At 41.8% G+C, this 25142-nt stretch overlaps 1 protein-coding gene across 1 annotated transcript in view; it reads right to left on the bottom strand.

Moving 5' to 3' along the window:
• Positions 1-25142, bottom strand: part of DNAH3 (dynein axonemal heavy chain 3) — a 164550-nt gene that overhangs the window by 79979 nt on the left and 59429 nt on the right. The window contains exons 24-36 of the mRNA XM_043560338.1: positions 22866-23067; positions 21619-21711; positions 20165-20275; positions 16881-16995; positions 13432-13630; positions 11843-11951; positions 11503-11616; positions 10570-10746; positions 8467-8558; positions 7149-7368; positions 6223-6357; positions 4396-4507; positions 2302-2543 (exon numbers count right to left, since the gene is read on the bottom strand). Coding sequence (XP_043416273.1) covers positions 2302-2543; positions 4396-4507; positions 6223-6357; positions 7149-7368; positions 8467-8558; positions 10570-10746; positions 11503-11616; positions 11843-11951; positions 13432-13630; positions 16881-16995; positions 20165-20275; positions 21619-21711; positions 22866-23067 — 1921 coding nt within the window. The remainder of the gene's footprint in view (positions 1-2301; positions 2544-4395; positions 4508-6222; positions 6358-7148; positions 7369-8466; positions 8559-10569; positions 10747-11502; positions 11617-11842; positions 11952-13431; positions 13631-16880; positions 16996-20164; positions 20276-21618; positions 21712-22865; positions 23068-25142) is intronic.

The raw sequence follows: 25142 nt of genomic DNA, 5'->3' as shown, positions 1-25142 counted from the left end.
ACACATCCCCAAAGGCAAGGGAATTAAAAGCAAAAATGAACTATTGGGACTTCATGAAGATAAAAAGCTTCTGCACAGCAAAGGAAACAATCAACAAAACTAAAAGGCAACCAACAGAATGGGAAAAGATATTTGCAAATGACATATCGGACAAAGGGCTAGTATCCAAAATCTATAAAGAAATCACCAAACTCCACACTCAAAAAACAAATAATCCAGTGAAGAAATGGGCAGAAAACATGAATAGACACTTCTCTAAAGAAGACATCCCAATGGCCAACAGGCACATGAAAAGACGCTCAACATTGCTCCTCATCAGGGAAATACAAATCAAAACCACACTCAGATATCACCTCACGCCAGTCAGAGTGGTCAAAATGAACTATAAATGCTGGCAAAGATGTGGAGAAATGGGAACCCTCTTGCACTGTTGGTGGGAATGCAAACTGGTGCAGCCACTCTGGAAAACAGTGCAGAGGTTCCTCAAAAAATTAAAAGTAGACCTATCCTATGACCCAGCAGTAGCACTGCTAGGAATTTACCCAAGGGATACAGGAGTACTGATGCATAGGGGCACTTGCACCCCAATGTTTATAGCAGCACTCTCAACAATAGCCAAATTGTGGCAAGAGCCTAAATATCCATCAACTGATGAATGGATAAAGAAATTGTGGTTTATATACACAATGGAGTACTACGTGGCAATGAGAAAGAATGAAATAATGGCCCTTTGTAGCAACGTGGATGGAACTAGAGAGTGTGATGCTAAGTGAAATAAGCCATACAGAGAAAGACAGATACCATACGTTTTCACTTTTATGTGGATCCTGAGAAACTTAACAGAAAGCTATGGGGGAGGGGAAGGAAAAATAAAAGGTTAGAGTGGGAGAGAGCCAAAGCATAAGAGACTCTTAAAAACTGAGAACAAACTGAGGATTGATGGGGGGTGGGAGGGAGGGGAGGGTAGGTGATGGGTATTGAAGAGGGCATCTTTTGGGATGAGCACTAGGTGTTGTATGGAAACCAATTTGACAATAAATTTCATATATTAAAAAAAAACATAATTTGAAAGTGATTCAAATACAAAAAAAATAAATAAATCCATTTAGCTATCTTAAAAAATTTTTATTTCATTTTAACATATAGTAAAATAGCACTTATTAAATGATAGGTGCTATCAGAAGCATTTTGAAAATATTAACTTATCTAATCTTCCTAATTAACAGTCCCCCTTTACAGATGATACAGCTGAGACACAGAGAGACTAAATAGCTTGCCTGAGTTTATACAACTGGTAAGCGGCTATGCAGGATTGGAACACAGCCTGTCTGGCTCCAGAGTCCAAGTCTTTAGCCAATATATAAATGTGGCAGAATATATTTTCCAAAGACTGCTGTAGCAGTAGCTTCCATCACATGAATGCTGTTGCAATGTGACCTTGCCCTGCTCCATCAAGAAGTGGAGTCTCTTTCTCCACTCCCTTGAATCTGAGTAGGCCCAGTGACTTCTTCAACTGCTAGAATTCAGAGAAAGTGATGCTATGCCAGTTCCAAGCACAGCTCTTAATTTCCTGGAAACTTTCACTTCCTGCCTTTTGGAAAATTAACCACCATGTAAGAACTATCACTACCCAAGACCACTAAGTGAGACACCTGACACATGTGGAGATGCTTGGAGGATGAGATGTCATCTGAAGAGAAAGAAAGACAGACAGAGACAGGCCAAGGAGGAATGAGCCCCAGACACTGAGTGAGGAAGCCACCTTGGTTGTGGATCCTCCATCCATGGCTGCCCTAGCTGACATCACAATGATTAGCTGAGCCCAGCTGACCCCTTCCAAAATTTCTAATCCACAATATCATGAGCAAAGTAAATGGCTATTTTAAGTCTTTAAATATACCGTAATGGATAACCAAATACATTCCATATATCAGTGACTTTGTGCATGCTATCTTATTTAATTGTCAATATCCCTATTTTATTACTACCTTTTTACAAATGTGGAAATTGAGATTCAGAGAAGTTATGTGACTTGCCCAGTACAAAAGCTCAGTTGTAGAGCTAGTGGTCCAATATGATGCCAACACCAATGCTTTTAACCATGATGCAACATTATCCCTAAACAGACAGAGCTTACCTACAAGTACAAATAAAAGCATAATTCATAAACTTAAATTTCTTGTGGGGCATTTATTCTTCATGTAACAAATGTATGTATTATATAGTTTGGGTCAATTACTCACTTGAAAAAGAGAATTTATAACCTACCTATATAAAAGAGATATGAGACTCAGTAGGTACCTTTTTATTGTCATCCAGAACTGTGTTCATATTTTCGATCCAAACAGCATCTACTGGCCCATCAAATATAATCCATTTGCGTTCATCAGACATTGAAGATGCTTGCTCCCGGAAAACATTGGCTAGGACACCATCTGTCCATTCATGGCTCACTTGGTCAAAGCACCCATAGAGCTGCCCCATGGTGATGGCCTTGGGGTTGATGATCAAATACTCCACAGCAAATTCTTCCATCTCTTTGGCTGAGCAAGAAGGTTCAACATGAGTTACAAAGGCTCTGGAGAGACCAGAACATTAGACAAGAGACAATGCCACCTCAAAGGCCAACCAACCTTTATGATTATGTCATCCATGCAGAGTCCTTATAAAATTTGTACTCAGTTCTTATAAAGGTTAGGATATCTGGATGGGCAATGACTTAAATTATTAGGTTATTATGCCCACTAGTTTCTCACCAAATTTTCTTCTGAGTCTCATTTCAAACAGGGCAAATGTTCTGGTCAGATCTAAAGAAATCTGTCTGGGTCTAAATGAACTCAAGCAGTAAGGGAGAGAGGTCCATGTTATCAAGTGTCTTTATGTACCTGACTCTCACAGCTACCCTAAGAACCTTGGCTTTGACTTGAAATGAAGGAATAGCAGACATGTAAATGATTCTGGAAAATATTGACTACTTTTCTTTTCTCTATCTGAAGGACTAGTTTAGCCCTGACACCTCTTCTTTAGCTGCTCAGCAAGTATCCGCTGAGAAATTCACACCATGAGAGTACAAGGACCCAACCGGAATACACAGGCTGATAGATGGCACATCAGATGCATTCAATAACAGAAAATAATCACACTTTTATATGATCCTTCAAAGTAAGGAAAAGTTGGAATGCTTGAACCATGAGCTAAATAAAGAACCATTTCTGCAGAATCCCAAGGCAAAAACGATGGGATAGCCTCTTTTCTCATTTAGTTTCCTAAACTGTATGCAAATGTTGAAAATAGTAAGTTTGAAATGCTTAGTTACTAGGCCCTAATTAGTTACTAGGGCCAAGTTAGTCACCAAAACAAAAGCCTCAAAAATCCAACAGCAACTCAATCATCAAAAATTATTAGAAAAAAATATGTCCGTCAGTTAAGCAGCCAACTCTTGATTTCAGCTCGGGTCATGATCTCATGGTTTGTGGGATTGAGCCCCATGTTCAGGCTCTGTGCTGACAGCATGGAGCCTGCTTGGGATTCCCTCTCTCCCTCTCCCCAGTTCATTCTCTCATTCTCTATCTCTCTCTCTCTCTCTCAAAAATAAACATAAAAATGTTACAAAAAGAAAAAAATATGTTGAAGTACTGGAAGGGATTGTATAAATACAAGGCATTGTTTTTCAAAACAATAGGCTTACGTTTTATAAAAGAAAAAAACCCCAAAACTCTTTCTCTGGCAATAAACACAGCTTCCATTTGTTGATCAGAAACTGTGCTGGATTACTTTCCTGCATAATCTCACTTAATTTGCGCAACAATCCCATTTCACAGCTGAAAAAGTAGAGGCTGAGAGAGGTTTAATCACCGGTCCAAGGTCTGGATCTGACTCAAAAGTCTGAGATCTTATGTTCTACATTAAATAGCAGTAAGGAAGGGGAAGAGGGAAAGGAAAGAAGGAGGGAAAGAAGGTAGGGAGGAGAAAAAAAGGGAAAAAAAGGGAAAGGGAAGCAAAGGAAAGAGAAGGGGAAAAGGGATAAAAGGAAAAAAGGAAAAAAGGAAAAGAAAAGAAACCATGCAATAATCAGCTTTTAAAATAATTTGTTCAGGACACTGATAGGAGTTTCTCTCTCTCATTGGGAAACCTTTGGAGAAGCCCCTATTCAGCATTTGAGAAATCCGAGAAAATTCCTGCACTTAATGACAGGCATATAAAATTCCTGTTAGAAGCTCCCACCCCACCCCCCTTTATTTTCTGCCTGCAGACATCTGTGTGCCATGTGCTATTTCTGGCTCTGATGTCACAATCCAGGGATGGCAAAACTAATAGCCTGGCATTATCTCCATGGAGCCAGCCAACTGACTGGGGAGTTCTGTGCTCCCAGGAAGCCAGGGATGTGAGCTTTACCTGCGTATAAATCACCCAGAGCTGCAGCCAACACTTTATAAGCACAGGTCTTGCCACCCATGGGGTCTCCAACAATCATATAGCCATGTCTCACCAGCATCATCTCGTAGATCTGGGAGGAGACATATAAACAGTTAATCATTGCAAACCTTCCAGAGCTACAAGTCAGTCAGATGTCAGTGAGGAACGAGGGACTAAAAGGGGATTTCCATAGTCCCTTCAACCCCTGGTGAACTGTGGTCCTTTTTATGATTTGTAGTTTAAATACCTTTGGGGTAAATAAATACATGTGTATGTCTCATATGTTTAAGGAATGGGACCTTCTATTTGCTCTGCACCTACCCATGGGTTAAGCATTGAGTGACTTACATAAATTATTTCATTTAATGCACTCAGGTATCATGAACTACCTTCTAGTGGTAGGAATGCTGAGCCCCAGAGAGGTTACATAACTTGCCCACACTCATCAGTGGTGAAGCCATGATTTGCACATGTGACTGTCTAAGTTTAATGCCTCAATTTTTTTCATTAGGCCATTTCTATTTGCTTCTATTTTTCATTTTTTTAATGTTTATTTATTTATTTTAATAGAAAGGGAGGGGCACCTGGGTGACTCAGTCAGTTAAGCATCCAACTTCGGCTCAGGTCATGATCTCAAGCTCGTGAGTTTGAGCCCCGTGTTGGGCTCTGTGTGGACAGCTCTGAGCCTGGAGCCTGTTTCAGATTCTGTGTCCCTCTCTCTCTCTCTGCCCCTCCCCTACTCATGCTCTGTCTCTCTCTCTCTTTCAAGAATAAACACTTTTTTAAACTTAAAAAAAAAGAGAGAGAGAAAGAGTGTGTTTGTGTGTGAGCTGGGGAGGGGCAGAGAGACACAGAGAGAGAGAGAGGGAGGGAGAGGGAGAGGGAGAGGAAGAGGGAGAGGGAGAGGGTAAGAGAATTCCAAGCAGATTCTTCACTGTCAGTGCAGAACCTTACTTGGGGCTTGATCTCATGAATCAAACCATGAGATCATGGCCTGGGATGAAATCAAGAATCTGACCCTCAACAAACTGAGCTACCCAGGCACCCCTCTATTTGCTTTTAAAGGGGAAAGGGAAACAGCAGTCATCTTAGCACCCTGCACTTCAATTGGAAACTTCCTTTTTTGAGGCCTAAATGCAGTTCTGACTTGATTAGAACTCTCAACAGATAACAGGTATTTTCCAAGCCAGGCCCATGCTGCAAAATATAAATGATCTTCCTTGTAAGTGATTCCAGGGTGGTTTTGTGACTTTACCAGCACAATTCAAAGTTAATCCTGAGACCTTTACTGAAGCCATTTGGAGAGCAATGCTCTTTTTCCTTCTGGGCTTGAACCTGGGACAATCTAAGTCTGAGGCTGCTGGAAACCCAACTAAGAATGAAGTTTTAACTCAGAGACAGAGCCCAGAAATGAAGAGAAAGTTTCCTGGATCCTGCTGTTCCTAAGGCCAACACACATCTGATTTTTCAAGTTAGGTAAGTGAACAGACTCCCTTTTGTTGACTAAGGCAGTTTGAGTTGGGTTTCTGTCACTGGAAACTGATAAGGTCCTGACTAGTTCAAGCCCAGTGCCCCCAAAGGTTTTGTTTCATCCCCAAATTTAAAAAAAGGAACCCCAAAGAAGATGGTCAGAGGAAAAACATTGGATTTTAACTTCAATTCCTGGAAATGAGACCTGAAGGCACTTCCATTTCTATTTTGGCTCCTGTGGCTGCCATCACTCTGCTCCAATCAACCACAATTCTAATTCCTGACTTCAGCGAATAGAAAAACACGTGCATTCTCATATAGATACAGGGAACCAACCTGGATAATTTTCCCAATAAACCAAGGTACCGGCTGGAGTTTCATCTTTTTGATGTTCTCATTCAGCACTTCCATAAAAACTTCATAGTCTGGCTTTGGAAGAACAACTCCAGGAAACAAATCTGATATAATTCCCTGTTAACAAGAATTCGAGAGAAGATGGAAAGGGTGAATTGTCAGGGGGTATGACCTCGACATTTTCTGAAAATGAGATTCACAGACAGCAGAAGTCTTTGTAAAATTCCAAACCTCATTTTTCTATGCCAAAACTCATCCAACAATTGCAAATTCCAACACAATCTGTAAAATATGATTTCCCTCCCAAATAATTTAAAAAGCCCTCAAATATTTAATAAGTCTGTATTATCTTCCAGTTATTGTACTAGGAATGAATTAGATAGTCATAATTTCTGTCTCTATGGAGCTCACAGCCTGATAAGGAAGAGAGGAATTAGAATAATTACAAAGGAAAATTACATTTGGTTAAAAAAAAAACCTACCCCAAACCAATGGCAGATATTATTCTATCAGTGAAATCATTTTTATTAAAATCAGGAACTAGGGGAGCCTGGGTGGCTCAGACAGTTGGGCATCCGACTTGGGCTAAGGTCATGATCTCACGGTTCATGAGTTTGAGCCCCATGCCAGGCTCTGGGCTGCCAGCTCTGAGCCTGGAGCCTGCTTGGGATTCTGTGTCTTCCTCACTCTCTAACCCTCCCACCCCTTCACAAAAATAAATAATAAAAACATTTAAAAATTTTTAAACCAGGAACTAGACAGGGATAGTGCTATCACATTATCTAACTTTTGGGGGAGGGTATCTGGTGGTGGGAGTGCTGGCTGGAGATGGAGAGGGTGCCAGAGAAATAGTTCATCTTCAGAAACTGAGTCCCAGCACTTGGCCAAGGTCCCAAAGCACTGCATACCTGAAACAGAGGGACATCTTGAGCCAAGAACTTGGCCAGGTTGACATCAAGCAAGGCCCGGAGCAACAGAACACTCTCATCCTCCTCGGGATACTTGAGCTTCAGGTTGCCAGCAGCAGTGAGCACAGACTTGACTGCACGCATGCCATAGTCATAGTGATGCTGTGAGGACAGCTGCTCCGAGCACAGACGGTAGGTTGCGACAATTTTCTGGGCGAGACTGGGAGGGCAGAGACATGTCTGCAGACCGCCAGAGAGGACCAGCTCCTGCTCATCAGACATTCCCAACATCCTTGTATCCTGTCCCTTCAGGAACCAGACCTATTCATGGACTTGATGGAGAAGCCCCATCATCTGAAGTCCTTTTAACAGTTACCAGGATGAGCTAAGGAAGAGTTCTCTTTCAAAGTTTGGAGGAAAAAGAGTAAGCATACACACATGTGTATACAACCTACTATACAAGAAATTGTATGGGTATATACTTTTATGTGTATATGTGAATATATGAGCACACACACATGCACAAACACACATTTTAGAAGAAACATCAAACTATCAACAATATTAACCCCTGGAGAATGGAACTCAGGGTCACTGAGAAGAAACTTGCTTTTTTCACTTCTATAACCTAACAATTTTTTCCCATATCCATTAAAGTCAATAAACAGGGGAGCCTGGGTGGCTCAGTCAGTTAAGTGCCTGACTTCGGCTCAGGTCACGATCTCACAGTTCGTGGGTTCGAGCCCCGCATTGGCCTCTGTGCTGACAGCTCAGAGCCTGGAGTCTTCTTCAGATACTGTGTCTCCCTCCCTCTCTGCCCCTTCCCTGCTCACAGTCTGCGCCTCTCTCTCTCTCAAAAATAAAATAAACATTAAAAAACATTTAAAGTCAATAAATGTTATGCTGTTGACAATGTTAATTCTAAATCATATTAAAAATTTCCTCTTTAATCTTGGAATAATTTCATGTTTTAAAGTCTTGCCTTAAGCTGTGTGTGTGTGTATGTGTGTGTGTGTGTGTGTGTGTGTGTGTGTGTGTGTGTGTTTACACAGGGTTGGGATAAAGAGAAGATGAGTGGCCGATTTCTTTAGCAGAAGTCCACGTATATATAAAGAGAGAGGAGGCTCTTTCTTGGGAATTTGGACCATTTCCTGGTCAGGACCAAAGCCAGGGCTAAGTTGCTGTCACATCAACAAGGGAGCCAAAGTCCATTTCTTGTTTCTTTTTTTCTTCCAATGGACAACCTAACTTGAATCCACCACACAAAAGGCACTCTTTCAGGACCTTTAGAACCTATTGGAAAGCCAATATCACATACCTTCTGGAGTCCAGAAACCCCATGGAATAGAGGGAAATTTCCCCAATGAGGGCATAATCTGGCACCATCATGGCAACTGTCCGGAATAAGGCCTAGAAAACAAATGGCCAGAAAAGAAAAGAAAAGAAAAAGCCACTGAGAACCTGAACACACACAGTAAACTTTGGGAGAAGGTGTATTTACAGATACAAAGAGAAGCAGGAAAGTCATTCACACCATTCCAGTGAAATCAAGGAAAGAAAAGCAGGAGGACAAGTCAATGCTGAGAGACCGTCTTTGTTGGGCAGATCCACTGCCCAGCTAACCTCCCCACTGGCCCTGTCTATGTACATGTTGCCACATTGGGTCCCTCAGTGGTTATGTGGAAGGCCTTAGGTGCTGGTATTCTAATAACACCTCATTTCCCTATGCCAAATGAGTACCATTCAACTATCAGACCTTTCCTTTGTTCATTAAGGACAGAGGAAGTCATTTAGGAATGCAGGACCAATATATATCTGAAGAATCTTGAAGTCAGACAGATACTGATCTGAGTACTTGTACTGCTGCCTATTGGCTGTGGGCAAGTAATTTCCCTCTAGTTATTTCACCTCAAAATGGGCCAACAACTGTATTGTTCTCATGAGAACAAATGATATCATATGAGTGAAGTGCTTAGAACAGTGTGTGGCACATAAGTGAGTGTTCAATAAGCATCAGCTATTGTTATTACCTTAGATCTTACAGAAGTCCAAACAGTCAGTTACAGGTAGAGCCAGGACTAGAACCCAGGCTTCCTGACACCACCCCCTGGTGATTTCTGCTATACCACACTATCTCACGAAAGCTGCTTATACAGACTTGACAGGGTTGCTGGCTGGGAGGGGTGTGGCAGGGGGTGGGGGAGATTACAACCGTTGGGTGGTAAAAATGAGAAATGTGGATCCATATTGCACTTTGGTGCTCATTGGCCTATCCTGGCCTAGACGGGAGGAGTCATTACTAAGGATCTCCCTGACTCTTTTCCATTTGGGGGGCAGTGAGAAGAAGTGTCTCAATAAGATCGCAGAGCACTAATCAGACGTGTTTCTGGCACATGAAGTACTCATATGGGTTTGTCTGGGTCTCTCTTGTGTCTTCCACTCTTGTGTCTTGTGAATTCTACTCATGGAATTAATAACGTAGAGGAAAATCCATAAAGAAGCAGACCTAGAAGTCTCTCTCTGGTCCCTCTTTTCATGCAGTTGGGGTGCTAGGGTCTCCTCGTACAGGAGATCCAGCCATTTTGTACTTTGGGTTTTTTCCTTCCATCAGAGCACAATATACAGCCTATTCCCTTGAAGATGGCCTGGTTGACTTTCCCTTCAGAGGCACCTTCCTTCTCTACTAGCAGCAGGACCAGTAGCTGTTACAATGGCTGCAACTCAGGCCAGCTCAGCAGTAGGCACTGGGGACATACATACTTCCTTGTCCTCTCTGCAGCTGGTTGGAACAGCCTGTTTTGATATGGACACCACTTCAGCTTAAGCAGGCTGGTAATGAAGAGGACCTCCATGTGGTTCTGCCTAGGTTTCCCAGAGTTCTCTGTGACTACCTTTGATGCTGTCTTATGAGATGTTTTTGTTTGGCCTACAGTGATTTTTTTTTTTTTTTTTTTTTTTTTTTGCATTTAGCCAGGATCACAACAATCAGATTACATGTAAAAATCCAAATGTCTGGCTTCTCCTGAAAAATGAGAAGATGTGACAATTCCTGCTTGGCAACAGTAGGCTGGCGGCTAAGTAAGGGCTGCTCCCTCTAGAGGGGGCATTTGTCAGAGTCCCTACCACACCCAGCTGGTTCCTCTCATTGACCTCCTGTAGACAACAGAAATAGTGACTCTTGTTCTAGTGTTCATTGTCTTCTAATTGCCATTGTTCATTATGGATATATGCCCCTCCCCCACGAGACATTGTTGGGGCAACAGTTAGGTTCTGGGGACTAACTTACTACCATTGCTCCACTATTAATTCTCACAGCTGAAAAATGCCACCCATTATTTGCCTTCTCTGTGAGATCTTCTGTTACCTCCAGAGGTTTCTACACCATAAAATACATGCAGAATTTATACACGCTCACGTTTACCTTGAGGTTATCTGGCAGCTCAGCCCTGCCAGCATATCCAGGGTTCATGGTGATGAAGACAGCGCAGGTTGGGTTCAGAAGGAGCTCGGTGCCTTCAAAGATGAATGTCTTTAGCTTCCGGATAATGGCTTGTTGAATGCTGAGAATCTGCTGAGCCACCACAGATAGCACTTCTACCTGAAGTGAGAATAGTGGGCAGATGTGAGCTCTTGCTCTGACAGCCACCACCCAACTCTGCCAGAGTCTCCTTCACTTAGCAATGAAAAAACCCAATCACCTAAAAACCAGACTTTCACCTTCAAAATTACAAGAATGATTTGGGGTTTTGGTAAAGAAAAAGAAAATTGGTGTGTGTGTGTGTGTGTGTGTGTGTGTGTGTGTGTATGTGTTACTAGTTTCCATAGTATTTTATCTCTGTTCCAGCACCTAGCATAATGCTTGACCCATAGTATGTACTCAGTGTTTATTGGTTCCCATTGCATGTTTACATTTCCTGACCTAAATTCCCTACCCAAATAGAATTAATCACCCCCTCTCTTTTGTGATGCCTCTTTTGTACCACTACCATAGACTTCTATCATATTCTATGTGCTTCACTTACTTTTTATTTCCCTTTGCTAAATTCTAACACTCAGAGGGCAAAATCATTTCTTACTTATCTTTGTGTCATGAACAATTGCGGAGTATCTGACATATACTAGCTACTCAATAAATTTTTGAATGAGGGAGCGAAGGAATGAATATACTGAGGATCCATATGTATATAAAATATGCACTTTGTCTCCTTGGGACTGTTTTTGTTTAGTTCATTGAGTACTTACTCTGTGCAACAGTCTTAGAGGAGACATAAGGCACTGTCACTGAGCACCTAAGAGCCCAGAAAAAGGCCCCTGCATATCCAATCCCTGCTCTGTAGTCCCGTTGCAGCATTACCTCAATTCTGTTGAACTCATCAAAGCAGGCCCATGCTCCAGCCTGGGCCAGTCCCTTGAAGAACTTCCCCATGGCTTTGTAATCCAGACCATCTGAGCAGTTGAAGACCACACACTAGAGAAGGAGAATGTGGGCACCATTAGGGGTGGGTTCCCTCATATCTGAATTACCCTGCACCATAAAACACGGGTGTGGCTCTTCTCTTCCTATTCCACTGTAGGAGCTGGGGCCCAACTCTGCCTCTCTCACCCTTAACCATCTTGAACTTAATGCCCACTCCCCTGATAGGAGTCTAGACAGGGATGACAAGAGAGGGTGAGAACAGACAGCATTTCCCTACCTGCTTGGCCAAAGCTTTGGCCAGATCTTTTGTGGTTTCTGTCTTTCCTGTACCAGCTGGTCCCTCCGGAGCTCCCCCAAGGTTCAGCTTCAAAGCCCCCATCAGTGTCCTAAGGGAAGAAAATAAGAATTCGGTGCCCAAGTCCTAAGACACAGGGAAGAAAGAGACTTTTGCTTTATTTTGTTTTGACTCCTACAAATAGCTTTAAATTTTTTCCCTGATTATATGACCAGGATATCATCATTGTAAAAAATTCTGTTTTACTCAGTACTGTAATCTTAGAGCCTGGTGCATGGGTGGCACCCATAAACATTTGTTTTAATGAATGATTGAATGGATAAATGAATACATACACAAATGAATCAAATAAAGGTAAAAAATCTTCATAAACTCCACACATGAAAGATCACCAGTTCTAATGGAGTGGTGAAAATAAATCCATTTCTCCCACTGGATTATGAACTCTTGAGTTCAGGACCTGTATTTGATTCAGTTTGATACAGTAGGGGCAAAATAAATATTAGAAATTAATGATGTGTTAAGTGTGGCGCTACAGTCCATTGTATGGGCCTCTATAGTGTCAGTTAACACACCATCTTATAATCATCTATCTCTCTCCCCTGACCCCATTAGATTGAGGGTTTCTTGAGGTCATGCATGGGGCACAGGAGACTTTAAGAAATGACTAGTGAATAATGAAACAAATGAATGAAGAACAAAAATCACAGAACACAGAAAACAGGTGTTTGAGGACTTTCAAAGGACAAAATACTCAGAAATTGTCTTTTTAATTAAAAAAATTCCACTTTAAGGAATATACAAAATCAAAGAAAATCTAAACATCACAAAGTTGACACATTCACAAAGTTCACATTTCTAATGTTATGAATACCAAGGAAAGTGGAAAAGCACTTTGCTCAGCATAGAATGACTATGTCTCTCCATCAGACTGGCTGGCTGAGCTTAGAGACTCCTTGCCTGAGTCCTTCACATGGCCCCTTTTGATTCTTTTGTCTATGGGATCTCCAGGCACCATCTTGATTCCTGCCACTGGAGAGCTTTCTACTTAAATACTGTGGCATTTTTTTTTTAAGTTCATTTATTTTGAGAGAGAGAGAGAGAGAAATAGAGCACAAGCAGGGGAGGGGCAGAGAGAAATAGAAAGAGAGAGAGAGAGAACCCCAAGCAGGCTCTGCATTGTCAGTGCAGAGCCCGATATAGGGCTCCACCCCATGAACTCTGAGATCATGACCTGAGCTGAAATCAAGAGTTGACGCTCAACTGACTGAATCACCCAGGCACCCCAGTACTGGGGCATTTTTAAGGACAGGCATCAACATTCTGCCTGTTGGTTTGGCCACATTAATTTGCATTAGGATTCCTACTGGGTTCTCATTTATGGCCTAAGGGCTAATTTCCACGCCTGTTGTGGGACCATGATAATTAAGGACAAAATTCTACAATCTGAGTATCTGAAATGTAGAGGGTAAAGGTTACAAACTCAAGATGCTCCACACCTTCTTCCCCAGAAGGTTTTCCTTCTGGCATTCTATTCACCCTTCAGGTCTTGGGGGAGGCCCAGAGGTTACCTGTAGCAGCGGTCGGTGAGGGGTGTAATCACCAGCCGGGGGGAGTTCCCCAAGTACTCATAGCCATATAAGACTTCTGTGGTGATCATCTGCACCTGTACATCCTTTGAATCCCAGTAGTAACGCAGCTGGGAGATCCACTGGAAATCATTTAGATCACAAATATTATCCTCAGATAACTTGGCCACCACGTCGCGAGCTATTGGAACAGATGCAGATGTGGAAACACACAAATGCAGAGCCATCAGCATACTCATATGTCCAGAGACTGCTCAGGATGTCAGGACATTATCCAGGCCACCCTTCACTATCCAAACAGTTTCAGGCTCAACTAGCTTCCCTGCCCACTCCTAACCTACAGGCAGCAATATCTTTCAGAAGCTGGACTTTGCTTCTCCCAAGAAGCCTGGCAGAGAACATGCTACATTGTCTTCTCTCAGACAGTACAGCAGGGGCATTAAAAAAAGTGCGTACTCTGAAGTCAGACTGCCTGGATCCAAATTCTGGTTCTGCCATTAACTAGCTACGTGACTTTGAGCAGGTTACGCAACCTCTCTCTTGAGTTGCATAATCTGTAAAATGGGGATAACATGGTACCCACCTTCTAGGGTTATTAGAAGGTTATTAGGAGGATTAACTGTATATACAGTTTACCTTTGGACAACGTAGGGGTTGGGGTGCCTAACCACTGTAGAGTCAAAAATTTGCTTATAACTTTCGACTCCCTTCAAACCTAATTACTAACAGTCTACTCTTAGACTGGAAACCTTACAGATAACAAGTGGCCAATTAACACATATTTTGCAAGTTATATGTATCATATGCTGTATTCTCACAATAAAGTAAGCTAGAGAAAATATTATTATGAAAGTCATGAAGAGACAATACATTTACAGTACTGTATTGTAATTATTGAAAAAATTTGCTTCTACGTGGACCTGTGCAGTTCAAACCCAGGTTGGTCACAGGCCAACTGTATACACAGACATGAATATACACACATATGTACACATACATGTGTACATATATAAATATATCCACATATATATGCAGATACAGATAGATGAAAGAAAGAAAAAAGGAAAGATTATATAAATACTAGCTATTGTTATTGTTCCTAAATTCTGGGGGGACTGACCCAGAGAGATTTGCAATATGTAGTTACCCCAAATGCTGTCAAATCCCCAATATGGTCCTTTTGACCCTGTTCCAGGCTTCTAGGATATCCCAGGAGAATACAGTCAGCTTGGCCTGATGCAGTTGGCAAGGGAAGGGGTCCCTAGAACCCATGGTTACATATAGTCTTTCCATCTCGGGGCCTGAGAAAACAGATGGGAGATATACTTCTGGGTGTCCTTCTTTCTCTCATAGGATTATGAGCCTAATTTAATTTTCTCACAGTTATGGGAGCCCTGAAGTTGAAGAATAAATAAAGGTTTATGAGAATCATTAGTTATTTTTTATGGAATGCTTGGATGAGAGCTATTGAGATCTCATAACTAGGACAGTAGCCTGAATTTAGTATCTCAGAAACATAACTTTGCAAAGGATGCTTCTGTTAGTCTACTGCCCCTCTGTGAAGAGAAGTCTTCTTCATGACAGTAAAATCCAAAACCCTCCGGAGAAGAGTCCTTGAAGATTACACCAATAGCTCTTCTGTACTTCCTGAGGAATGTAATTCCCCTCCAGGTTCTTCAGAGAAACCACAGAGTAGTAGCAGGAATAGGGGTCTCCATGAGGGATCCAAGAGGAAGATGACTCTCAAGGGACTGAGTATGGGGAATGCCTGCATGATGCAGCATGTGTGTGTGTGTGTGTGTGTGTGTGTGTGTGTGTGTGTGTGCGCGCGCGCACGTGTGCGTGCCCGAGTGTGTATGTGCAAATGTGTGAACACAACCATTCTGGGGAACCCTGGGCAGTAACCACACATGCACTTCTTACTCCTACTAGATGAAGTTTGCATTCTCCCTTCTCTCTCCCTGATTTCATGCTTGTCTATCCAAGCAAAATTAGATAGAAATGAGCATCAATCTTAAGGAGAACAAGATGCCACAAAATGCCAGGAGGCAGCTGGGTGTATGAACAAGAGAGACACTGTTTCCAGGCAACCAGCTAGTCCAGCCCTAGTTTCCTTGGTGGTGATGGAGTGAGGGTGAGGGGGTGGTTTGTTTTATATAAAGGCCCCAGTTCTTCCTCCTCCTCCTCTCCTTTTTTTTAAAAAATTTTATTTTTTATTTTTTTAAATTTACATCCAAATTAGTTAGTATATAGTGCAACAATGATTTCAGGAGTAGATTCTTTAGTGCCCCTTACCCATTTAGCCCATCCCCCCTCCTACAACCCCTCCCGTAACCCTCAGTTTGTTCTCCATATTTATGACTCTCTTCTGTTTCGTCCCCCTCCCTGTTTTTATATTATTTTTGTTTCCCTTCCCTTATGTTCATCCGTTTTGTCTCTTAAAGTCCTCATATGAGTGAAGTCATATGATTTTTGTCTTTCTCTGACTAATTTCACTTATCATAATACCCTCCAGTTCCATCCACATAGTTGCAAATGGCAAGATTCCATTCTTTTTGATTGCCGAGTAATACTCCATTGTGCATATATATACCACATCTTCTTTAACCATTCATCCGTCGATGGACATGTGGGCTCTTTCCATACTTTGGCTATTGTTGATAGTGCTGCTATAAACATGGGGATGCACGTTTCCCTTTGAAACAGCACACCTGTATCCCATGGATAAATGCCTAGTAATGCAATTGCTGGGTTGTAGGGTAGTTCTATTTTTAGTTTTTTGAGGAACCTCCATACTGTTTTCCAGAGTGGCTGCACCAGCTTGCATTCCCATTTTTTTTTTTAAAGGAATTGCTGGAAGGCATTATCTCTCACCCGTTCTCTCCCTGCATACACTGCCCATTTCCAGTCTCTTGGGTTTGGAATCAGACAAAGAATTACCATTAAATCAATGACATCACATTACAAAACAGCTTCTGCTACTTAGTAGCTGTATTCCTCTCTGGTGAGTTATTTAACCCTCTAAGCCTCAGGTTCTTAATTTGTTAAGTGTGTATAAAAACAAGATAATGTATGTCAAGCACTGAGCATAAAGCCTCGTACCTGGTGGGTATTCAAAAATATTAGCTATGGTCAGCCTCAAGAAAATGTTCCAAGTTGGTGAATCTTAGAAATGGCTTTGGCCATCATGGTCTCAGTGAGAGGGCCCTGCTTAGGGGTTCCCTGGAAATAAGGGTGGGGATGGGAGAGAAAAGGAGGTGGAGATTCATAGAAGCCTTGACTTCTTACTCCCTCACCTTACTTACAGTTAGAGAAGCCTCTCCCTAACAGGAAAGGAGACCCTGAATCACTCCATCCAGGAGAATGGAGAGCAGCAAGCCTGGTTGCTATTCCTAGACAGACAGAAATGCCAGAGAAGCCTCCTTGCTCACCATGGACATCGATGACCGTGAGGGCCCCGAGGGTGAGTCGAGCCCCACTGCTTAGCTTCCCTCGAACCAGCTGGACAATCTGTGCGATCTGATTGTTGCTCTTTTTCAGAAAATCCTGGCAGGGGCACAGGAGGGGACATCTGGTTAAACTGGATTCTTCTCTGTAATCCCCTCTTGGGGAATGGCACCATCCACCAGCCCATGGCCCAAGCCATCCCTCCAGCAACCTTTCCCTCACTCTCTTCATTAACCTCAAGACAGATTTCAAATGCATTATGCTAACTGAAAGAAGTCAAATTGGAAAGGCCAGATATCGTGATTTTATTGTTATGATACTGTGGAAAAGACAAAATACAGGAGCAGACAACAGCTTGGTAGTTGCCAGAGGCGTGGAACAGGGGAAGGGATTGCTACAAAGGGAGTGAGGGAACTTTGGGGGGCATGCAACTGTTCTGTATCTTGATTGTGATGGTGGTTACACGAATGTATGTATGTGTTGAAACTCAGAATTGTACACTAAAAAGGGTGAGTTTTACTGTATATAAATTATGCAGTAAATCAGAATTTTAAAAAATGGAAACTTTTTCAGATTAAAGGAGACATAGGAGATGTGAAAAGTAAATGTATGTAAACCATGATCCTGGGACAGATTAGATAAGAATGTATCTTGCATCAATGTTGGTTTCCTGATTTGGATAATTATAATCATATTGTGGCTATTTAAGATGTTAATTTTGGGTGAATCTGGATATGAGAACTCTTTGCATTATTTTTGCAACATTATTTGTGAGTCTGACATTACTTCGAAATAAAGAGTTAAAAAATACAAATACATTTTAAAGAGGGAAAAAAGTGAGACCACCTTAGGTCCATAGCTCACCTTCCCCACTTCCTAGCTATGCAGTTCTGGGCAAAATAGAGTAACCTGATGAGTCTTAGTCTCCTGTTCTGCTGAGTCTAGATAATTTCAGCTATCTCTTGGAGCTGTTTTGAAGATTAAATGAAATGGCGAAGCACTTGGCACAGTGTGAATAAAGCATCCAGTAAATACTGATGGTTGTTATTATTATTAATAAGGTACCTGACACATAGCCAAAAAAAAAAAAAAAAAAAAAAAAAAAAAGCCTTTTCAATGCCTCCCCATTGCCCTTGCTGTGAGTCTGGAAAACTCTTGGTGATGCATCTTTTTTTTTTTTTTTTTTTTTTTTTTAAGATTTTATTTTTAAGTAATCTCTACACCCAGTGTGGGGCTCAAACTCACAACCCCAAGATCAAGAGTCCCATGCTCTGCCAACTGAGCCAGTCAGGCACCCCTCCCCACATCTTTCTTAACCACACTCATTCCACGGCTATTCTGGACCAAAGTGCCTTCAGTTGCTGGAATGCACCACATTTTTCATCTTCAGACTTTTGCACATTGTGGTTTCTCTCTCTCTCTCTCAAACACTCTTTCTCCTGTTTTTTTGCTTGGCTAATCCCTGTTTATATTTTAGGTCTCCTCTTAGGCACCATTTTCCTGGGAAATCATCTCTAATCCTAACCTCTCTCTTCTCTCCTTCCTTCCCATGCTTCTTGAATCCCTAAGCTTTCCTTATCACACGCCTACTGAAGAGACTTTTTATCTCCCCCACTAGACTGTAAATTCATGAGGACAGGGACCATGTTGCTCTGATTCACTTCTAATTCCCTTTGCCTAGTAGCATCATTTCAGCACAGGGCAGATGTCAAACAAATATTTATTAAAGGAATACTGGATGGATGGATGGATGCATGGGTGGTGATCCTGTATCAACATTTGCTTCCTTTAAGACACTGAGCCACATCATTCAACACACAGGTACTCTATGGCACTGATGTGTGATGGGAAGCAGGCTCTCCTTTTACAGGTAGGAAAACTGGGGCACAGAGATGCAGTCACAAAAATCATAATTTTTTAGTGTTTCGAAAGTGTGAAATGAAATACATGAAAGCAGTCAGCAAGTGTAAAGTATATTTGTAGGAATTATCGACATGGAATCTGTAGAAATTTGAATGCTGGCTAAGTACTAATGTTCTAATTTTAAGGTATAAAACAAAATACAATAAACTAAAATATTTTCTTGTCTGCAGCCAGTCATCTACAGGGGGAATAACAGAAGGTCTAATGGGATAAACATGGGAAAGTATGTTTATGGTAAAAAGGTTGGGAATGGAGTTACAATTCATTTGTTCAGCAAATATTTAGCACCTACTATGTGCTCAGCATTGCAGTAACCCCTGAAGATATAATAGTGAGCAAAACAGACATAGCCTCTGCCCTGTGGGATTCATAGCCTGGTCTCTAGCAGTGACTCATTTGCTAGTATTTCATTTAACTCTCCCACAGAAGAGTATGATGTTGTACTACAATGTGGTGCACTGTGGCGCATTGTAGAGCCAAGGAGACCAAGACTTAGATTAAAAAACTTGCTCATGGTCACACAGCTAACAAGGGAAAGTACAAGATATGAACCCAAGTCCATCCAGGTCTTTTTTTTTTTTTAACTTTTATTTAGAGAGAGAGAGAGAAAGAGAGAGAAAATGTGTATACATATGGTGGGGGTGGGGGGGGTGGGGAAGGACAGAGAGAGAGAGAATCCCAAGCAGGCTCTGTGCTCTCAGTGCAGAGTCCAACATGGGGCTCAAAGCCATGAACCATGACCTCAGCCGAAATTAAGAGTTGGATGCTTAACCGACTAAGCCACCCAGGCACCCCCCAAGTCCATCCAGGTCTTGAACTCTCAAGCATTGGCCTCCACGGAAGGAATTAACTGGAAATATGCATGTCTGGATCTGAGGACAAGGAGGACTTCAACATTCTTAGTCTTAAAAGAAAGCTGAATGAAGAGTTGTAGGTGGGTTTGTGTTGAACTGCAGGTGGCAAGAAGTGGTAATGGTAAAGGAGGAGGGGAAAACAGGACCAGGTGGTATTTGGGCCCAGGAAGAAGATAAGAGGTCTCTGTTGATAGAAATTTTGCCAAGCTGACCCCTGGAAGTGAAGACTGATAAAAATTTAGTATATTACAGCCTAGTATTTCTACCTGGGAAGGATCATGAGAGGTGTTACACTAGAGAACTCCAGGATAGCCTCAATTCCAAATCCATCCCACCATCCCCATGAAAACCCTGGCTTTCCCAATGTCAGAGTTGGATGCTATGATTTTTTCTTGTTGTTGTTCAGAAAATAGGGCTATTTTAAGTATATGTCATTCAAAGCTTAATCGAGCTTGAATCTCCTCTACAAGCTTCATGACAGGCTCACTTACCGGTAGGGTCTTTTCAACCAGGGCTTGGGACACCTCCTTGGTCCAAAAGATGGAAGAGACACAGATAACCACCTGGCCAGGCCACTGCAAGACCCACTGATTACGAGAGACCTGGAAAGGTGTGTGTGGGGGCAGGTGGTAGGGTCATTTCATCTTGTGTGACTTAAATCAATGTCTGAAAAACATCCCCCACCACCTTACCCCCTCAAGAAATACAAAATCCTCCTCCACCCTCAGAAGCTACTAGGCTTGACATCTCTGGGATTACTGATTTATGTCTTCCTCACTGAATTTTATGAAAAAGAAAAAAAATCATCAGCAAGCTCAACTCGTTTTTTTTTCTTAAATTCCCAATCCAAGTATTATTTTAAATTCCCAATCCAAGAATTTTACACAGTTATAATCAAAGGAGCTGTTTAGTGAGTTTTCATACCCATTCTTTTTGATGTCTATATAATATTGTAGTGCTGTGCCAGGTTCCTTAGCCATGCCCAGCAACTCCTCAAACTTGTTTTTAAACTATAGATTTTACAAACTAAGACCAGAGGGCTGAATCTGGCCTTGCTTCTGTTTCTGAAAATAAAGTTTTATCGTAACACAGCCATACCCATTGTTTACCTATCATCCAAGGCTGTTTTTTTGTGGCCCACAGAGCTGAAGACACTATAAAAACATTTACATTGCAGAAAATGTTTGCTGACTCTTGCTATATATATATACACGCAACTGCATGAAATATTTCATACTGGTAGCCATTTTTCCTTAGTTTTTAATTTAAAATAAATCGGAGGACAAAGGATAGGCCTTTCATTTACAATGTACTACTACCAAGAGGGACAGCAGGGTCAGTACCCTGTACTTTAGTGGGAAGGTATTAACTGAATATTCTTTGGTTTGATGGAAAGGGTCATGGGGGTGGGGCCCTGAAAAGTAAGGCAAAAAGGCACCCAAATCAAGGAGCACAAAGACCTGATCTGCCTACATTTAGCCTTGCTAGGAGCTGGCTGAAGAGTGATTGCCACCAGCTCTTTTTCTTTTGGCTTTCTTCGGTCATACCTTCTTTCCCTAAAATTTTGGGAGTTTAATGAGTTGTACTGTTTAGGGCTTGTGTAATGGAACCTAAAAGCCTGGAAGGGAAAATGCTTAATTGGAAGGGGCTCTAAAAAAACCTCCTACCATCAATTCATTTCACAGAAAGGACTTGGCAGGGAGCAGCCAGAGGGTTAAAGCTAACCATGTTGTCTTGTCCCAGCTGCTTCTATTTCATCGGAAATATGTACATCACCCCAAGATTCACAGGGAAAGAAGAGAGGGCACAGAGGGTCAGGTGTTACCCAACAGGATTAGCGTGGGTTTTGGTAGAAGACAGAGGGGTGGTTATAACTGATCCATTTAACCCAGAGTTGTGGTTGCTGTACCAACACCCTGGCATGTATATCCCAATTCTCATTTACCTGGACATATGCTTCGATCCCAAGTCTAATAACTTCCTGCATACTGGCAAGCATCATCTGCTCCACCTGCTGGAGCCACTTTTCCACCATGCCCTGTGGGGCGAGACAAAAAAGGAGCAAGCTAGCTAAGCCCAGAGGGACACATCATGGGCAGAACCCAAGCTCTCTCTGGACCAAGGCTGGAGGGAGGCCAAAGGTCTGACACCCCTTCAAGCCAATATTCTCTAATTATATGTTTTATATTTATTTAATTATTTATATTTTTTCATTCTAGGAAGTATGTGTCACGTAAAAGGGGAAATGGGGGATTCTTGACACATATTTCACGTAATTTTCTGAAACAGACAACTTCTCAGGAAGCAAATGACACATTTATGTTTCAGTTCATAAAATAATTGCTCATTTCTAATGAGCAGTTCTAATTCTTGCCTTATTCCAGTGGTTCCCAAACTTTGTTGTGCACTGGAATGATTTGGAGATTCTTAAAAAATATGGATACCTGACTTCCACTCCCAGCTGTTTCAATTTGTTATGGGATGCAACCTGGGCATTTGAATTTTATTTAAAGCTCTACAGGTAATTCAAATATGCATCAAATTATTCAGTTTTAGAATTTCAGGTAACTTCAGGCACCTGTGAGCTAGCTGGTATCTATTTGGTAACGTGATTCCTGGTTATTACAACTTATATGTGTGGCTGGCAAAAATGGTTAACAAAGCAAAGCCAAGAGTGCTTGTCTACTTCTAGTTGATGGTGCCATCATGTTCAGCAGAAGAGGGAGTAATTTACATCTTACTCATTATATAAGGACACTTGTATCAAAACCTGAGTAAAATGGCATTGATTCCATAATGTTTTATTGACCTTTAAAAACACCTGCCCCAGAAAGCTGTCTGACTAGATCACTTTTAATTGGGCTTTGATCATGGAGATCTGAACAGCATCGGCTGTTGGGTCTGATGCCTGTTACTGCCTCCACATGAAGTTTGGTTGAAATCCTTCCATAAATTTAGTGTGTCACTTGGATTGCAGTAAAACCCTCATCTTAGAGATGGGCAAATGGAGATTCAGAAAGATTAAGCAATTTCCCAAAGTCACATAGTCCTTAAGCTGTGGAACTCAGGTATTCCACACCCCGGCAGTACGGAAGTCGAGTCCAAGTGCTTAACCTATCAATATGCTCTCTGCTTCTCTCTATATTGCTCTGTTATGGAGAAAAGAATGAAAATGAGTAAGAGAAGAGTTACTTTGGCTTGAGCTGGGTAGATTTTCTGTTTGAATGGAATGGTTTCTTTTTCTGAGCTTATCATGCCTACAATCTCCAGGCTGTCTGTAAACTCTAGCTTGGCAATTCCTTCGAAGCACTTCTTCAAGTGTGGCTGCACGCGGAGGGGGTCCTTGGTCTCTGACAAGATCTCCAGCAGCTCATCGTTTGACAGGAAGAAGAACCTATTTTAAAGCAAAAGAAGATGGCAACTGGAATCTCTTTTGAGAACCTCTTTTCCCAAGAAGGTGATACTCCCCAACAGATAGATGACACCCATGAACACCAGATATATTCTAGAGTCTTCTGTAAAGCATAGAGGGTGGAGACAGTTTTGACTCAGAGCAAGACAAAGGATGAAAGCTGGTATATGTGAGTTTAATATGGCTTGGGGGCAGGGTGCCACCTTTTGGAGGAAACTTGGATACAGCAGTGGTTCTCAACTTCGCACTCTAGAATCACCTGTGGAGCTTAAAAAAACCTCCAATGCTAAGGTTCCACTGCCTCGAGAGTCTAATATAAGTGACTTGGGTTAGGTCTAGGGATCTATAGTTTTAAAATCCAAGGTGATTCTAATATAAAATCAGTACAGAACCATTATTAGAAGGAGAGAGAAGACTTCCTTGTCTTTCCTTATCTCCAGGTATGACAGAAAATGTTAACAGTGTGAAATAAGAAGTACATTATTGACCTATCTGATGTGGAGAACAAAGGCAAAAGGAAATGTAGATAAAATTAGATTTCCTTACAACTCGCAGTCCATTGCCAAATACTTAAGACAGGCAGAGTATGATATTCCTCCAGGAACTCACAACTGTCTTAATGTTAATACTTTTCTAGAGGCAAAGACAACCTTCACTTGACAATAGCCAGACCTCCAGGATCCTGTTAAGTCTTTAACATATGAAAATCCTTTTGGAAACTTCATTTGTCTCTACTCACCTCCCCTCTCCCAGCTCCAAAGTATATAATCAATTGCTCCTCCCAATTCCAGTGCAGCTCTCTCTGCCCATGGGTCCTGTCCCTGTGCTTGCTTTCTTTTCTTTTCTTTTCTTTTCTTTTCTTTTCTTTTCTTTTCTTTCCTTTCCTTTCCTTTCCTTTCCTTTCCTTTCCTTTCCGTTCCTTTCCCTTTCTTTCTTTCTTTCTTTCTTTCTTTCTTTCTTTCTTTCTTTTAGAGAGAGTGAGTGGGGGAGGGGAGGGAAAAGGGAGAGGTGGGGAAAGGGAGAGGGAGGGAGAGAGAGAGAGCGAGCGAGCAGGCTCCACACTCAGTGCAGAGGCCAATGTAGAGCTCGATCCCATGACCCTGGGATTATGACCTGAGCTGAAATCAAGAACCAGACACTCAACCCACTGAGCCACCCAGGGGCTCCTCCATGCTTTAATAAAACCAAATTTTTTGCACTTGAAACATCTCAAAAATTCTTTCTTGACTGTTCACTCCCAGACCACACATCACATCACTATCTATATGGAGAGGACTTTACTTCATGTTTTAAGTTAGAAGATGGTAGAATCATTGTCTTGCTCAGGCCCTTAAGTCAGCAACCACAAACTTTTAGCAAATGTTCAATAGACAAACCTCTATTTTACAGACAAACTGTAACCATCAACATGAAAAGTCCCATATTGAGGGACCATATATTACAATCTTCACTGTATATGGTCATGATATTTATGGCCATGATATTTATGGTTCCTCTTTACAAGAGGTCGAATCTATTTTTACATGTCTCAAACTTGGCCGGGCACTGTGTCCTGCTTTGGCCTACAGACTATAGCAAACACGCATTTGTGCAAGTTCCAAGCCTAGACATTAAGAAGCCTTACAGCTTCCACTCTTGGCTGGCCTTGGGAACCCTGCGACCACCACCATGTGAATAAATTCAGGCTAGCTTTCTGGAGGATGAAAGACATGTGGCCCAACTATCCTGGCTGCTCCAGCCAAAAGGAAGCCAACCACTAGACAAGTCACTGAGGCTATCAATTGCCAGCTGACCAGGCACATAAATGAGCCCTGATGAGACCAGAAGAGCCACCCTGCTGATTCCAGCCCTATTTGCAAGTCCACAGGATTATGAGCTAGATAAACAGTTGCTGTGTTAAGCTTCTAAGTTATGGGGAGGTTTGTTATGATGCAAAGCAAACTAATGTATTATAGCTGCAATGTTGAGCAGATAGGAAGAGTGCAATAATTATTTGTTGGCTGACTAACATACCAATATCTAATGAGGATATCAATTTCTCTCACTGCCAAGGGAAA

The sequence above is a fragment of the Prionailurus bengalensis genome, chromosome E3 (genome assembly GCF_016509475.1).
Source record: "Prionailurus bengalensis isolate Pbe53 chromosome E3, Fcat_Pben_1.1_paternal_pri, whole genome shotgun sequence".
NCBI lineage: Eukaryota > Metazoa > Chordata > Mammalia > Carnivora > Felidae > Prionailurus > Prionailurus bengalensis.
The sequence above is the reverse complement of the archived record's forward strand: the minus strand, read 5'-3'. Positions and strand labels throughout refer to the sequence as shown.